This window comes from Arachis stenosperma, chromosome 5 (genome assembly GCF_014773155.1).
Source record: "Arachis stenosperma cultivar V10309 chromosome 5, arast.V10309.gnm1.PFL2, whole genome shotgun sequence".
NCBI lineage: Eukaryota > Viridiplantae > Streptophyta > Magnoliopsida > Fabales > Fabaceae > Arachis > Arachis stenosperma.
This window is the reverse complement of record NC_080381.1, coordinates 24949623-24964969: the sequence shown is the minus strand read 5'-3', so window position 1 is coordinate 24964969 and position 15347 is coordinate 24949623. Positions and strand designations below refer to the sequence as shown.

General features: G+C 31.0%; 1 protein-coding gene across 1 annotated transcript; it reads left to right on the top strand.

The window, feature by feature from the left end:
• Nucleotides 1-1274: 1274 nt before the first annotated feature.
• On the top strand, nucleotides 1275-15252 carry LOC130980592 (protein DETOXIFICATION 29-like). Its single transcript, XM_057904252.1, has 7 exons — nucleotides 1275-1595; nucleotides 4303-4844; nucleotides 13657-13743; nucleotides 13868-13924; nucleotides 14321-14678; nucleotides 14780-14866; nucleotides 15033-15252. Exons 1-7 carry the CDS (start codon nucleotides 1275-1277, stop codon nucleotides 15105-15107), a joined length of 1527 nt encoding a protein of 508 aa, XP_057760235.1. The 3' UTR covers nucleotides 15108-15252.
• The last annotated feature ends 95 nt before the right edge of the window (nucleotides 15253-15347 follow it).

Here is a 15347-nt window from a genome sequence, read left to right as displayed (position 1 = left end):
AAGTCCAAATAGATCATCTATATTTAATGGACTTCAAAAAATAATATTTTAGTTACTTTAAATACAAATAAAATTTTATAGATAAATAAAGTAAAATAACGTTACAATGATAGTTAATTTTTCAACAGGGTCCAAATATTTATTTTGCCAATTAGCAAATTAAATGTCAAAGAACAATCAAGCGTAAATCATGTGTGAGAGTCCATCAAGATCTTTTATTTCTTTTGACATATGATTACTTGGATTAATATAAAAGAAAAGAACTTAAGGTTTTATAATCTCCTTCTAAGTAGACTAAGTTTTTTTTTTTTTTTTGGTAACTTAAGTGAGACTAAGTTTAAAACACAACATATTTAACGTGTCTTGTCTAAAAATAATAAAAAGAAAAGTTAGAAAGGGAAAAGATAGAATCATGAAATGATGAAAAGATTATTAAACACCTCCATAAAATTAAGGTACATAAACCATGTTACTATTTTAGCATATCCAAGTTCACATATGCACACAATGGCCAAGCCTTTATTTATATACAATAGGAAATAACAAAAATAAACCAACAAATTTAATAATAGTAAATATTTAAGTTAATTCTCAAAAAATTTTAAATTATACATTTCAATTTTTCACAATTTTTTATTATTTAAAAAAACTTTGAAATAGATTGATTTTTCTATTAAAAAAATTAATTTATTATAATAATATATTTGTAATACTTAATTATTTGATCATAATATTTGTTAAAAATTTATTTATTAACACATATATTAAATTTTAATAAAATCATATCAATCATGTATTGTGTGTATATACTAAAAATTAGTCACTAAATCAATACATATAAAATATATATTGAAATATAAAATATATATTAAAAATGAATTAAACATTATATGTATTTATATATTTATTTATATACAATATAAATACATAGTGATTGATTTAATGGCTAATTTTTTGTGTTTATAACATTTTTTAAATGAAAAAGTATAAGTAGACAATGAAAATACTAAACAATGTGAACAATGGATATATTGAATGTTTAATTCATTAAGATGATTATCCTGATATTAAGATTTAAGTGGATAATTTAAGAATATAGTGTATTCTTACTTTATTGGACCAATTTTAAAATTCATTGTTTACATTATTCACAAAAATCATTTAACAAAGTCCTTTTTAAATAATGTAAGCTAATTATTATTCTTCTTTCTAAATTTATCCGTTTATATATATAAGAGGCAACAATTCTGGTCCATATTTGCATATTTGTCGTCATGGAGAATATAGGTAATGGTGACCAGAGCCATCAGCCACTGCTATCCCCAGAAGACCAAATGCGGCCGCGGAACACGGTTGCTTTTACGACGGATTCCGATGACATTGCTCCAATCACAGGCCCCATAGATTTCTTGAGACAGTTCTCCATTGAGGCAAAGAAGCTGTGGTACCTGGCGGGCCCAGCCATCTTCACCTCCCTTTGCCAATACTCCCTTGGTGCTATCACTCAGCTCTTTGCCGGCCACGTCAGCACCATCGCCCTTGCCGCTGTTTCCATCGAGAACTCTGTCATCGCCGGCTTTTGCTTTGGCATCATGGTAAGCTTTCATGTATCTATCTAGCCCAAAAGATTTTGTGCTAAATATTTGAATAAACATTTTACTTCAAAATACATAGCATTTTTCATATTATGTATATATCTATATAACTTAGTAAATCAATAGGCACTATATTCACTCTTTTATTTATTTAAAATAGTTTATGATTTCACTAAGAGGTTTTCAATTTAAATTTTAGAAACAACAAAAAATAAAATAAAATAAAACAAAAGGTAATTAAAAAAAATTGACATCAATCCTTTTGCTTATAGTATAGCTAGCTAGAAATATAAATATATAAAACTACAGAAGTTTTATTTCTGGCCACTAATTTTTTAAAATTTGTATCATTTAACAGAAATACTAGTTGTCTTTTAATTTTTAGTTTTTAGTCCGTCATTTTAAAAAATTATTATTTAATTAATTTAAATATTTACTTTTATATGTTAGTTGTTCAAAAAGTTAAGAAAATTACTTATTTTTATTTTTTTATAAAAATTAAACAAAAATAATATTTAAAAGATACTTAATTGTACCGGATAAGTTTAGGAGAAGTTCGAACTCAATATCTATACCACAAATAAAGGAAAGGGGGGGGGGGGGGGGGGGGGGAAGAACGCCATGTATACCTACTATTCAAATTGTTTACCACTGAATTATTAGTAGTGACCAACAGCCTACATAACTTACTGAAAATAGAACATTTTTATGAATAACATTGCATTTGTGTAAAATAAAAATTTGGATCTCAGTTCCATTTCAATAATCTTTACTATTAAATTTGGCGGCATATCAAAAGAAACTATATATCGAAATGATGTTTGTATAGGAACGAAATTGAATTATATAACCAAAAAAAGAAAAAAGTTATCAAAATATGTTGGGCACAAATAAATTTTATCCTCAATATGACTTATAGCAATTACACTGCATTACTATATACGAAATATACTTATTAATTGACTTTTTTATTTATTAAATATATATAAAATGCAAAAATATTTTGTGTATACTAAAAACTATCGCTCGAATATATATATATATAACTAAATAATTAGCTATTAAAATAATCAAATGTGCTATAGTAAAATAAATAAATTTATATAAAATAGTATAATAATTTCTTTTTTGTAAAATGTCAAATACGTATTTTGATACCCAATGATTGATTAATAATTAATTTGTTTTTAATTAATGTAGCATGATTGCTAAAAATAATAAAAAGGAAAAACAATTTTGTACCTATAAACTTTATAAATTTTAGAAAAAATATTCATTAAACAAAAAATTAATATTATTATATTAAGAAAGATGAATTTTATGTGATAAAAATATCTAAATCTTAATATTTTATTAATTTTTAATTTTTAATAAAATTTTTAAATTACCCCTACATTTTTTCTTCAATCTCAACTCTACTACTACTTATTCTTCTTCTGAAAACCTCCTAGTCCCCAATTTCGTTATTGTCACACTCTTGGACTATGCGGCAAAAACAAACACAAAAAAGCTGGAATGTTATTTTAAAAAACAGTTGATTCCCTGTTCTTCAAGAAGGCTTCACATAATTCCATTCACCAATATAATAGCAACAATAGGTTCATCCACAGCCATGTTCATAATAATGAGATCGATGGACAACTCTATTATCGGATTCTTCAATTATGCAATGATCTGCTACTTTAGGAGAGGACCCGAAAAAATGGCCTTCACCACTCTACCTTGCAAAAGATGTTCAAGGATTCAGTGTTTACACAAACAACTCATCAACTGGCTATTGTGTTTGTATTATAGATAATTGCCACCAAAAACACTGTTTTTTCCAGCCGAATTTGAGGTGGACATTGTGCTCTTCTGCTCTGTCTCATCGTCTTAATTCTAGGGTTTTTTTTTTTTTGTCATCCAAACTCGAATTTTCAACTCAGTGTATTCTTATCAAATTCATGCAATGACTCTAAACCCAAACCAACTTACCTTTGCCTCTTCCTGCCGCCGGCATTTTCTCCTCGCTCTTTATCGTCGCGCCGGAAGCAAGCACCACCCTCGCTTCCTTATTCTCCGACGACAACCTCTTTCAGACAAAGCCCACTCAATCTTCTCAAAAATCAAACTAACAACAAACTTAAATCTCTAACACTGTCAGATCCGCACACCATGACACTAACAAGGAGAAGAGGAAGAGAAAAATCTTAGAGGACAACTATTCCACAATGAAGCTTTGGAGGAGGAGGAGGAGGAGGAGGAGGAGGAGAAGGAGACAAAAGCTCTGACTTGGCGATTGAAAAGAACGAGAAGAGGAAGAGGAGCTTGAGAAGGAGTGGGAGGAGAGGAAGTGCGACGGTGGATGGAAAAGAAGAAGCATCTTTGTTGGAGAACAAGAAAGTTGGAAAAGAAAAAATAGCCGTGGAATTGAAATTAAAGATAAAGATAAAGAGCAGGAATAATTTAAAAATTTTATTAAAAGGTTAATAAAAATATTAAGATTTTAATATTTTTGTCATAAATATATTGTTATTTTTTTATTTAATAGATATTTTTATCAGCATTAATAAAATTTATAGTACAAAATAATTATTTTTCCTAATAAAAAGGATGAACATGATTTTGGGTGTAGAGATAAATCTTTTGAATATTTTATACTTAAGTAAATACTAAATAGTATAATAAAAGTATAATTTTTAGGATAAAGCGTTATTTTGCAATGCAGATTGGCATGGGAAGCGCGTTGGAAACGCTGTGCGGACAAGCCTTTGGAGCAGGGAAACCAGAGATGTTAGGTGTGTACATGCAAAGATCATGGATAATTCTGAACACCACCGCGCTTCTTCTATCCCTTCTATACGTATTCGCACGGCAGATCCTAAAGGCAATAGGAGAAACCACCGCCATCGCCGAGGCGGCCGGGGATTTTGCGTTGTATATGATCCCGCAGCTGTTTGCCTATTCCATGAACTTCCCCATCCAGAAATTCTTGCAAGCTCAGAGCAAGATGATGATCATGGCATGGACCGCGGCGGTTGCATTGGTAGCGCATGCTGTGCTTAGCTGGGTACTAATGTTGAAATTGGGGTGGGGCCTGGTGGGTGCGGCGGCGGTGCTCAACGCGGCGTGGTGGTTCATGGTGATAGTTAAGATTGGTTATGTATTGTGTGGGTATTGTGGTAAGACTTGGAGTGGGTTCTCCTTCCAAGCGTTTCAGAATCTTTGGGCCTTTCTTCGTCTCTCATTTGCCTCCGCTATCATGCTTTGGTGCGTTACACCTTTCATTATATGCACAAAAGATAAATGGTCAACCAATAAATCATTATTTAATTATTAATTTAATTTTTTTAATTTTATTATTTAATAATATATTTTATCTTATATTTTTAAATATTAATTACTAATTAATAGCTAAAACTAGTTAATTCTAGTGATGCTCTATCATTTATATGCATAAATTATTATTAAAAGAGTTACTGAAATTAGCCAAAAAAATTTAAAATTGAATATTTTAATTTTTTAAATTCCAAAATATATAAAATAATCTTTATTATTTACTTTCCTTTAGATAATACAATTTTTTTTATTAATCGCTAACAATGACTGCCTGATATAAAACGTTAACTCACATACCAGTAGTTATTAAGTGACTATATGTACAAGTTTGACATATCAATATTTAGGGTGAAGTATAAAACAATTTTCAAACAATTTAAAAATCTCAAAATAGGTTTTGAAATTTTTTTAAAATTTTAAACAATTCTTTCAAATATTTTTAATCATTTTCAAAAGTCAACATCTTATAATATTTGTATTAATCAGAATAAAAAAATATTATTAAAAATATATAATAAATAAAAAATAATAAAATATATACTATCAAATAAATTTATTTATTAACACTAAAATATCATAAGAAATACTATTATTTAATTATTTAGATATGACACTTATATCGAGATGATATAGAAACTATAATAATAACAACTAAATCTAAAAAATTATTGTATTATGAAAACTATTATTTTATAGATCTAAACTTTTAAGATATTGATACCAAATAAACTTAAAAAAATATTCTTAAGTGAAAAAAATCTATTTTTTTAGCATAATTGCTAATTGTAGTAGCACAAACAACTTCAATTGTAAATCTATTTTGTGCAACATTATTACACCTAATGAATCTTAAAACTTTTTAAGAAATATGACAAACACAACACTTGGATTTACTAAGACATTTATTCTTTAAGTGTTGCAAAGTATTAAGAATTTTACATTTGAATTTTGTAAATCACTACATTGACCTTATGGTTAACCAAAACTTATAAATTTGACTTCATAGATAACTTAATTTAAATTGCATGTAAGTTCCAAAGTGTGATAGTCATAAATATTTGTACAAATATTTCTAATTATTTTTATGAAAAATTTTATGTTGAATAAGATTTTTCCTATTTTTTAAAGATTTCTAATTATTTCATAAATATTTCTAATTATTTTTATAAAAATTTATGTTAAATGAGAATTTTCCTATCTTTTTTAAATAATGCTGATTCATTCTCTTTTTTATTATTAAAGAATAATCATAGAATATGATACTTATATATTAAATTAAATTAAATTAATATCTTGCATGATAAAAAATAAAATAGATTAATTTATTTATTATTTTTTTAAAATATATACTGCCTTCTCAAAATTAATTTATAATTTATTTTAAAAATATTTTGTATATAAATAATTAAATTTGAGATCAATATAACAAAAATTTTAGAAATTAAAATTTATTAATTAAGAAATAATTATATATAAATAATTTGAAAAACTATTTCAGATTTTTTTATTTTTTTAGAGGCTGTTTTGAGAATTTTTAAATTTTTCGACTATTTTATATTTCATTCTAATGATTGATTTGTCGAGATCGCACATATAAATACTTAACAATTGTATGTGCGAGTCAGCGTACCACATCAACGATCACCATTAGTGACTATTAAAAAAATTACATTATTTAATAAAAATAAATATTAAAAATTATTTTATGTATTTTAAAATTTAAAAGCCTAAAACATCTAATTTTAAAATTTTTAAAAATTGATTTAGATAATTATTCTTTTTATTATTATTAGAAAGGGAAAAGTTTTGGTAATCAATATTTGTTTAAGCCAACTTCATCAGATAACATTTAAATGAAACACACAATTTTATTGATTCAATTGTCATTGTAATCTAATAATCTTACATTTGTGCGCTGGGATTGAATTTTCCCATATATTGATTGTTCTCATCCGTTTCTAAGAGCTCCAATACAGCATTTTTGGGATTTTAAATTTAATATATAAAAGAAAACGTAATATTTTCATATTTTACTTTGCATTAAAGATGATTAATAAAATAAAATCAGTCACAGTATAAAAAGATGGTTTCATGTTAAAAGAGAATTAATTAAATTTTATTATTTTATATAAAATTTAAATTGAATTGAAACTAAATATTGAAGTGACAAATTTTATATTTAATTTCAATAAATAATAATTTATAAAAAATAATAATTTCATTTTTATTTTTTATAATATCACTTCTCATATGATTTTTTTGTATTGTATCTTTGTATACATCTAAAAAAAAGTGGCATTATCAAAATAAGTGAAATTATTATTTTTTTCTATTTATAATATATGATCATATAAATATTGATGTGATGTATGATATTTTGTGAGATTCAATGAAATTGAAATAAAACTATCACTTGCTTCATTCAAATTCTTTTGTTTTCATTTCGGTGTTTAGCAACACTAATTTAATTTTAGTTTGAATCATTTATTCTTTTTTTCTCTTTTGTGCCATTTTATAATTTTTTTAAAACATTCTTCTTTTCAATTACAAATGTGTATGTCTTCATAATGTGTGTATAATTTGAGTGAAAATAATTTTAAGATATGTTCATTTTTTTTGTACTATTTTATTTGTAACTTTTTTCATTTTTTTAACACTAATATTTTATTACAGTATAGTGTATATTTCTCCACAACCTATGTATGAGTGGAAAAGAAATCTAAAATCTGTTTAATTTTATACTATATGCATAGTTTTATTGGAGTGTGGTTCATTCTTAATTAAATAGAATGTATTGAGGAAGCAAGAGGTCAATTTGGTGTTATTTAGTGTCTATGGGATAGAAGCAAATAGAAAGTTGATATTCTTGCTCACAATTCTCAGATGGTGCATATAAAAATTAAGTCTGGGTCCTCGCTGTACTGGCTTTTAACAGCAATTTACGGTAATTCCTAGAGAATTAATAGGAACTACCTGTGGGAAGATATTAGATTGATACACAATGAGATTAATTTGCCGTGGTGCCTTAGTGGAGACTTTAATGTCCTGTTACATGATCATGAACGTCACGGTGGGTCCAATAACAACAGCAGAGGAGCATGCCCTGATTTTCAAGCCTGCATATCTGATTGTAGCCTTCTTGATTTGGGATACTCGGGATGGCCGTTTACTTGGAAGCATGGAAACTTGGTTGAGAGACTCAACCGTGGTTTAAGCAACCTTGATTGGCAAATCATCTTCCCTACTGCTCACATCAAACACTTGCCTAGCTTTAAATCGGACCACTCCCCTTTATGTCTCCACTTAGAAAATGATTGACAAGAGAGCAAACAAAGACACCCTTTCAGGTTTCAAGCAGCTTGGCTATTACATCTGGATTTCACCCATATGGTTAATAGTAACTGGAAGATACAAGATTCTTGGAATAACGGTCTGAATGCTTTTAGGACAAGCCTAAAAAAATGGAATACTGATGTGTTTGAAAATATTCTTAAAAGAAGAGTAAGATTTTGTACAGGTTACAAGAAATTTTGGCAGGTTACAAGGAATTTCAAATAAATTACAGATTAACAATTCTTCATATCTCCATGAGCTTCAAGCTAACCTTTGGAGAGAGTATGAAAAGATTCTGGCTCAAGAAGAAATTATGTGATTTCAGAAGTCAAGAGTCAAGTGGATTCAGTGCAGGGAGCGTAACACAAAATACTTTCATGGATCCACCATGGCAAGGAGAAGGAAGAACAAAATTGAGTCTCTCCAAGATTATGACGGTAACTGGGTATCTAATAAACTTGCTTTAGAACAAATGGCATCTGCTTTTTATATTGATTTATTCAATGATGATCCTGATGTTCCATATATTATAAATAACCCTTTTTCTACTCTTAACCATGATGATATAAATATAATAGGGGGCAGGGTAACTCATATGAAAATAAAAGAGGCTATTTTTAAAATGGGGGGTTTGAAAGCACTTGGTATTGATGGTGTACATGCTATTTTTTAGGGATAAGTATTTTTTTCGTCCCCAAAGTTTGGGGTCAAAATCAATTTCATCCCTAATCTTTTTTTGTTATTAAAATCATCATCAACGTTACAAAACGTTATAAAGTCGTCCTTTTCTATTTTTCTGGGCCAAATTACCCTTAACTATTAATAAAAATAATATTAAAAAAATAAAATCCCACCCCCTCACCCCACTCCCTCACCCCCTCACCGTAACCCCTCACCCCCTCATGCTGTCGTTTGGGCTGCCTCGGAGGTGCACCCGTCGCCGTCCCTGCGTCCAACCCGCAGCCACCGGTCGTCGCAAGCTTGCATGGAGGCACCGCCGCTGCCGTCCAGCTCCCAACCCTCCATTGTTCGCTGTTCGAGTTCTCCCTTTCGCGCCGCGAAATCACCGACGGCGGCTCTGCTCCTCACATCGTCATCAGTGGCGATTGTCTGCGGGTTCGGCGCCTCCCAAGGAAGAAACCGAGCCCTGTCCCGTCATCGCCACTGGAGTGAGGTCCCGTCGTCATTGAGCCCTGTTGTTGCTTCTGCTTTTCTGCCTTCTGCTTCTACTTCTGCTTCTATTTTTGGTTTTGTTGTTGCTTCACCATTGTTGATTCACCCTTCACAATTGTTGTTGTTAATTTATTATTAGTGATACTGCTTCTGATTATAGTAAATTAGTAATTACTTCTAATTATAGTAATTGCATGATGATGATTTGGCTATGGTGGCAGTGGTGATGGTGGTGAGGAAAGGGAGAGTGAGAAAAAAAAAAAGGATCAAGGTAGTGGTGTGATGGAGGTGGTCAAGGCTTCCTTTTCTTTCTCTGTTATTCGTTCTTCTTATTTTTCTTTTTTCTTTTTTTAATTTTTGAAGAACATATACATGATTGATGATGGATTGTTGCTAATTTTGTGATTATTGATGTTGGATTGTTGATTTATTTTGTGATTGATGTTGTTGCTAAATTTTTTATTTATTTTGTTGTTGTGAATGAGAAGAAGAAGAAGATGAAGAAGAAAGAAAATATGAGAAGAAGAAGATGAAAGATGGAAACTGATGATGATGATGATGGGATGGGATGAGATTTGGGGTGGAAGGTCAGAGAGTAGGAGGAAGAAAAATTGGGGGTGGGTTTGGGGTGAGGGGAGAGACGAAGAGATGCTGGGTGTGGGTGGGGTGGAGTTTTATTTTTTTTAATATTATTTTTATTAATAGTTAAGGGTAATTTGGTCAAAAAAATAGAAAAGGACGATTTTATAACGTTTTGTAACGTTGAGGATGATTTTAATAACAAAAAAAGATTAGGGACGAAATTGATTTTGACCTCAGACCTTGGGGACGAAAAAAGTACTTATCCCTATTTTTTACTAGAGTCAATGGGATAAATTAAAGTTAGGGCTGATCTGTATTTTTTAATTGAGAATATTTTTAGCCATCCTGAGCAGGTGGACGATATTAATGAGACTCTAATTACACTTATCCCAAAAGTGGAGCCAGTTGTCAATCTGAAACAAATGCGCCTAATAAGTCTTTGAAATGCCTCTTATAAGATGGTAACCAAGATCATCTCCATGCGGCTCAGGCAAACCAATGCAGTTTTGTTCCCGGAAGACAGAGTTCCAATAATATCATTATTGCATAGGAAGTCATACATTTTATGAGAAGTAAAAAGGGCAACAAGGGTTGGATGGCTATCAAAGTTGACCTGGAAAAGGCATACGACAAACTCAAATGGACTTTTATTAAAGAAACTCTTATTGATATTGGCTTCTCCTCTCATCTCATTGAGCTGATCTGTTCATGCATCTCAACCACCAAAATGAGATTGCTTTGGAATAGAGAGACGCTAGATGAATTTCGTCCCACTAGAGGCATTCGCCAAGGGGATCCGATGTCTCCATATATTTTTGTTCTATGCCTAGAAAGGCTATCTCACCTTATTCAAACAGTGGTTGACAACAATTTCTGGAAGCCTATTAGGCTCAACAAGGACGGCCCTGTGCTTTCACACCTTTGCTTTGCAGACGATCTTATTCTATTTGCTGAAGTGAATATAGAGCAGGCTGATGTCATCCACAGAGTCTTGGAAGCTTTTTGTGCTAGTTCAGGATAGCATGTTAGCAAGGATAAAACAAGGATTTTCTTCTCCAAGAATGTCGGTCACAATATTAGAACTGAGATTAGTGATAAGCTACAATTCGCAAGAACTGAGGATCTTGGAAAGTACTTAGGTGTTCTAATAATTCATTCTAGGGTCACCAAAAATACATATAAAGAGATTGAAAGCAAGTTAAATGCAAGGCTTAACAATTGGAAAGCGTCTTCCCTCTCCCTCGCAGGAAGAACTACTCTGGTGAAATCAACTCTATCTTCTATTCCTACATATACAATGCAATCTGCTATTTTACTTATATCTACTTGTAATGCTATTGACCGTAAATGTAGGAATTTTATTTGGGGTGAGACTGACAACTCAAAAAAGTACATTTGCTGAATTGGAACACCATAACTAAAGCGAAACAGTCGGGAGGTCTAGGACTGCGGCATGCAAAGAACCTAAACCACGCGTATATGATGAAAGCTGGTTGGGGGCTTATTGAAAGCAAAGATTCCTTATGGGCAAGAGTTCTCAGAGCAAAATACAAATGTGGCAATGACATTATTCCACAAGTTGAGAGAAGACGCAGTGAATTAAACCTTTGGAAGGGGATCTGCTCAGTTTGGGAAGATGTTGAAAAGAATATGGTGTGGAGAGTTGGTGATGGCTCTCAAATTAAGTTCTGGACACATAGCTGGGTCCCAAACATTGAAAGATTGAGCCAACAGACATTACATGTAATTAATGAAGTCGATTTAAATATATCTCTAACTGATGTCTTTTCGATTTCAGGTGGTTGGGATGTTACCAGATTAAAAGAGTGGCTGCCAGATGATGTGATTAGCAAGATAATGAGCCTTGTTCCACCATCCCCTTGGAGATCGGAGGATTATATAGTCTGGGCACCCTCTTCGGATGGATCATTCATCTTAAAAACAGCCTACCACGCCATTTAAAATGATCAGGTGTCACATGATCGAGTGTTCAAGCTTGCATGGAGCTGGAAGGGACCTGAAAAGATTAAATCCTTCATCTGGCTAGTGGCGCATGATGCTATCTTGACCCACATAGAGAGGAAACGAAGACACCTAACACACAATGATCAGTGTCCAAGATGTCACATAAATGAGAAAACAAGTCTACATGTGCTAAGAGATTGCTCTTTTGCCTCTCTTGTATGGCAATCTCTTCAACCTAAAGACCAAGTGAAAGAGTTTTACAATCTTGGTAGCCACGATTGGCTCATTCACAACCTCTCCAAGACAAATGAGTGGCCTTGCACCTTTGGAGTTGCGATTTCCTCCCTATGGTACTTCCGCAACAAATTTATCTTTGAAGAAATTATCACTAACCCAACAGCCGTGGCAGAGTCCATTAAAGTGAGGAGCTCTGAGATTAAAAGAGCCCTACATAACCTCATCATACCAAAGCAAGTCACTAACTCCACAGGGTGTCTTGTTCGTTGGTACCCCCTCCTGAAAGTATAATCAAGATTAATGTTGATGGTTCCTACTTTTCCATCAACAACAATGCTGCTTGTGGTGGAGTTGTCCGAAATTATTTAGGCAGATTTCTAAAGGCGTTCACATGTATTATTGGAAATTGTTCTATTGTGCATGCCGAATTATGGGGGGTCATTAAAGGACTCCAACTAGCCATCACTCACAACTGGAACCATATTATCATGGAATCAAATTCTCTCGATGCTATCAACTTCATTAAACATGGATGCCCTGCCCTTCACTCTTGTGCATCGCTTGTAGAAGAAATTCGAATGTTATCAAGTCGCATCCAGCAGGTGCATTGGAACCACATTTTCCACGAAACAAATTCAGTGGCGAACATTCTAGCAAAGAAGGGGCAATCAATGCCACTGGGTCTCCACATCATTAAAGATTTTATTTTTTACATTTTTAATACTCTTTCTTCTAATTGTATAGGTTCTCTCAGATTGAGAGGGACTCTTTAGATGGTATTTTTTCTTTTCTTTTGTTATTTTCTTTTTCTGTTGGGGTCGTTGACCCCCTTTCTTCAAAAAAAAAAAAAATTAAATAGAATGTATAATCCTTATTTACACACATTGAGTTGAACATTTAAAACTAACAAATCTCATAGCCTCAGCCTTATTAAAATTGTCTCCCACTTGCTATTATTTTTTATATTTATGATAATTGAATTAATTTAAATTTTAAGTATAACATTTAAAATAAGATTGGTATCAATATAAAGAGATCATATATATTATTTAAAAAAATTAATTAAATGTTGTTACTTATATAGTTCATTAAATATAATAATTAAAAATATAAAATTTAAATTGAATTGAGATAAAATATTAAAATGACAAATTTTACATTGAGTGTCAAATTAATTTTAATGATATATAATATCACAAATATTTATATAATATTTTGTAAAATTCAAAATAAAATTAAAAAAAAATGAAGCATAAGAGATGCTATAAAGTAACAATATCAATATATGCATAATAGTTAAAAATTGAAATACTCACAAATATAATTATTATTATTATTATTATTATTATTATCAGTTAAAACTTTTGAGACAGTTTCATGAAAGAAATGACTGTTCTTTACGAGGTTTCGACATATATTAATAGTTTCTTTTTGCTTAAAAATCTTGGAGCAGCCTAGAAGTTTGGTATTTCATGGCCCTGATTCTTATTGCCGGTTATCTCAAGAATGCTGAAGTTTCGGTGGATGCCATGTCTATCTGGTAAGTGGTCACTCACATTTCAATAATTCAAACAAGTGCTAGAAAACATATCTTTGTTTCGCTTATGTTGAGTTAACTAAAACACTTCATTTGTCTAATATTGATCATTTAATTATATTTGTAGCATGAACATACTAGGATGGATGATCATGCTAACCTTGGGAATGAATGCAGCAGTAAGGTTTGGATTTAATTGGTCACACATGCACACAATAATATGCATAAATGAAATTAATAACACTTTTGTCTACTAAGATATATACTATTATGCTATCAGAAAAAAACATAAGATACTATTATGTTACTATTTTTTTGACAAATCATATATATATGAAATTTATCTGATATATCAAAATAGTGTATGCTATGGTAATTATTTTTACTATAGCTATAATGGCTACATAATTATAACAGCATTTAAAAAAAATATATATTTTTTAAAATATTACAAAAATATAGAAAAATATTACCTTAATTTTGACCAATACTTTAAAAGAACCCGGGATATTTCTGAAAAATAAATGGAAAAGATATGATATTACCATTAAAAAAATGAAGTCAGCCAATTTTGGTGCAGTGTGAGAGTGTCAAATGAATTGGGAGCTCGTCACCCAAGAACGGCGAAATTTGCTATAGCTGTTGCTGTGATTACTACACTTATGGTTTCTTTCGTGCTCTCCATGGTTCTTGTCATCTTCAGAAAAGAATACCCTTCATTGTTTACAACGGATGAAGATGTGAAAGAGCTTGTGATAGAGCTGACACCCATGTTGGCATTGTGCATTATAATCAACAACGTGCAACCAGTTCTTTCAGGTGTGGCTGTTGGGGCAGGCTGGCAAGCTACTGTTGCTTATGTCAACATTACTTGTTACTACTTAATTGGTGTTCCCCTTGGACTTTTCTTAGGTTTCAAACTTGACTTGGGTGTCATTGTGAGTATTTCCTCTCTATCATGGATTAATTAACTTTCTGTTTATATTTAGTTTAGTGGTGAAATTTTAAATATATGCTTAATGTGTTTTGATGTTTTTAGGGGATTTGGTCTGGAATGATGTCAGGGACCATCTTACAATCTTGTGTGCTATTTTTTATGGTCTATAAGACAAATTGGAATAAAGAGGTAACGTTGTTTTTTGCAAATTGGAGTAGTATATATGCATATATGTGGGTGTATGATTTTGCAAATGCATGCAAGATGAAGGCAAAAATACTTGAGCAATGGAATACATAAAAATATTTCAGTAGAGACTTAATTAATTAATTTTAATCTTGTGTGCAAATGACAGGCCTCTCTTGCTGAAGATAGGATAAAGAAGTGGGGTGGGTCTAAAGATTCAGAAGAGAACTTGATTGCAAATTAAAGCATGATCATCAAGAAGCATGAAAGTGCTACAAATTAAATACTTTCGAAGCTCGAACTTTATCGATTTTATAATCGGTTCAATTTTTAGAACCTTGCTTGATGCAAACGAATAATAATTATGCAAAACAGTTTTCAATATTCGGTTTATAAAAAATGAAATGAAAGAAGAAACTTGTTATTTCAAGAACCAGAAGTGGTGGCGTGGACTCATTATTATTCCCCATTAATTGGGAACATT

What these genes read in the sequence shown, in the direction of transcription:
- LOC130980592 (XM_057904252.1), top strand. Translation starts at nt 1,275, where the DNA reads ATGGAGAATATAGGTAATGGTGACCAGAGCCATCAGCCACTGCTATCC. An exon ending in GCTTTTGCTTTGGCATCATG is followed by an intron (nt 1,596 to 4,302) that starts GTAAGCTTTCAT and finishes TTTGCAATGCAG; the next exon opens with ATTGGCATGGGAAGCGCGTT. An exon ending in AGACAAATTGGAATAAAGAG is followed by an intron (nt 14,867 to 15,032) that starts GTAACGTTGTTT and finishes TGCAAATGACAG; the next exon opens with GCCTCTCTTGCTGAAGATAG.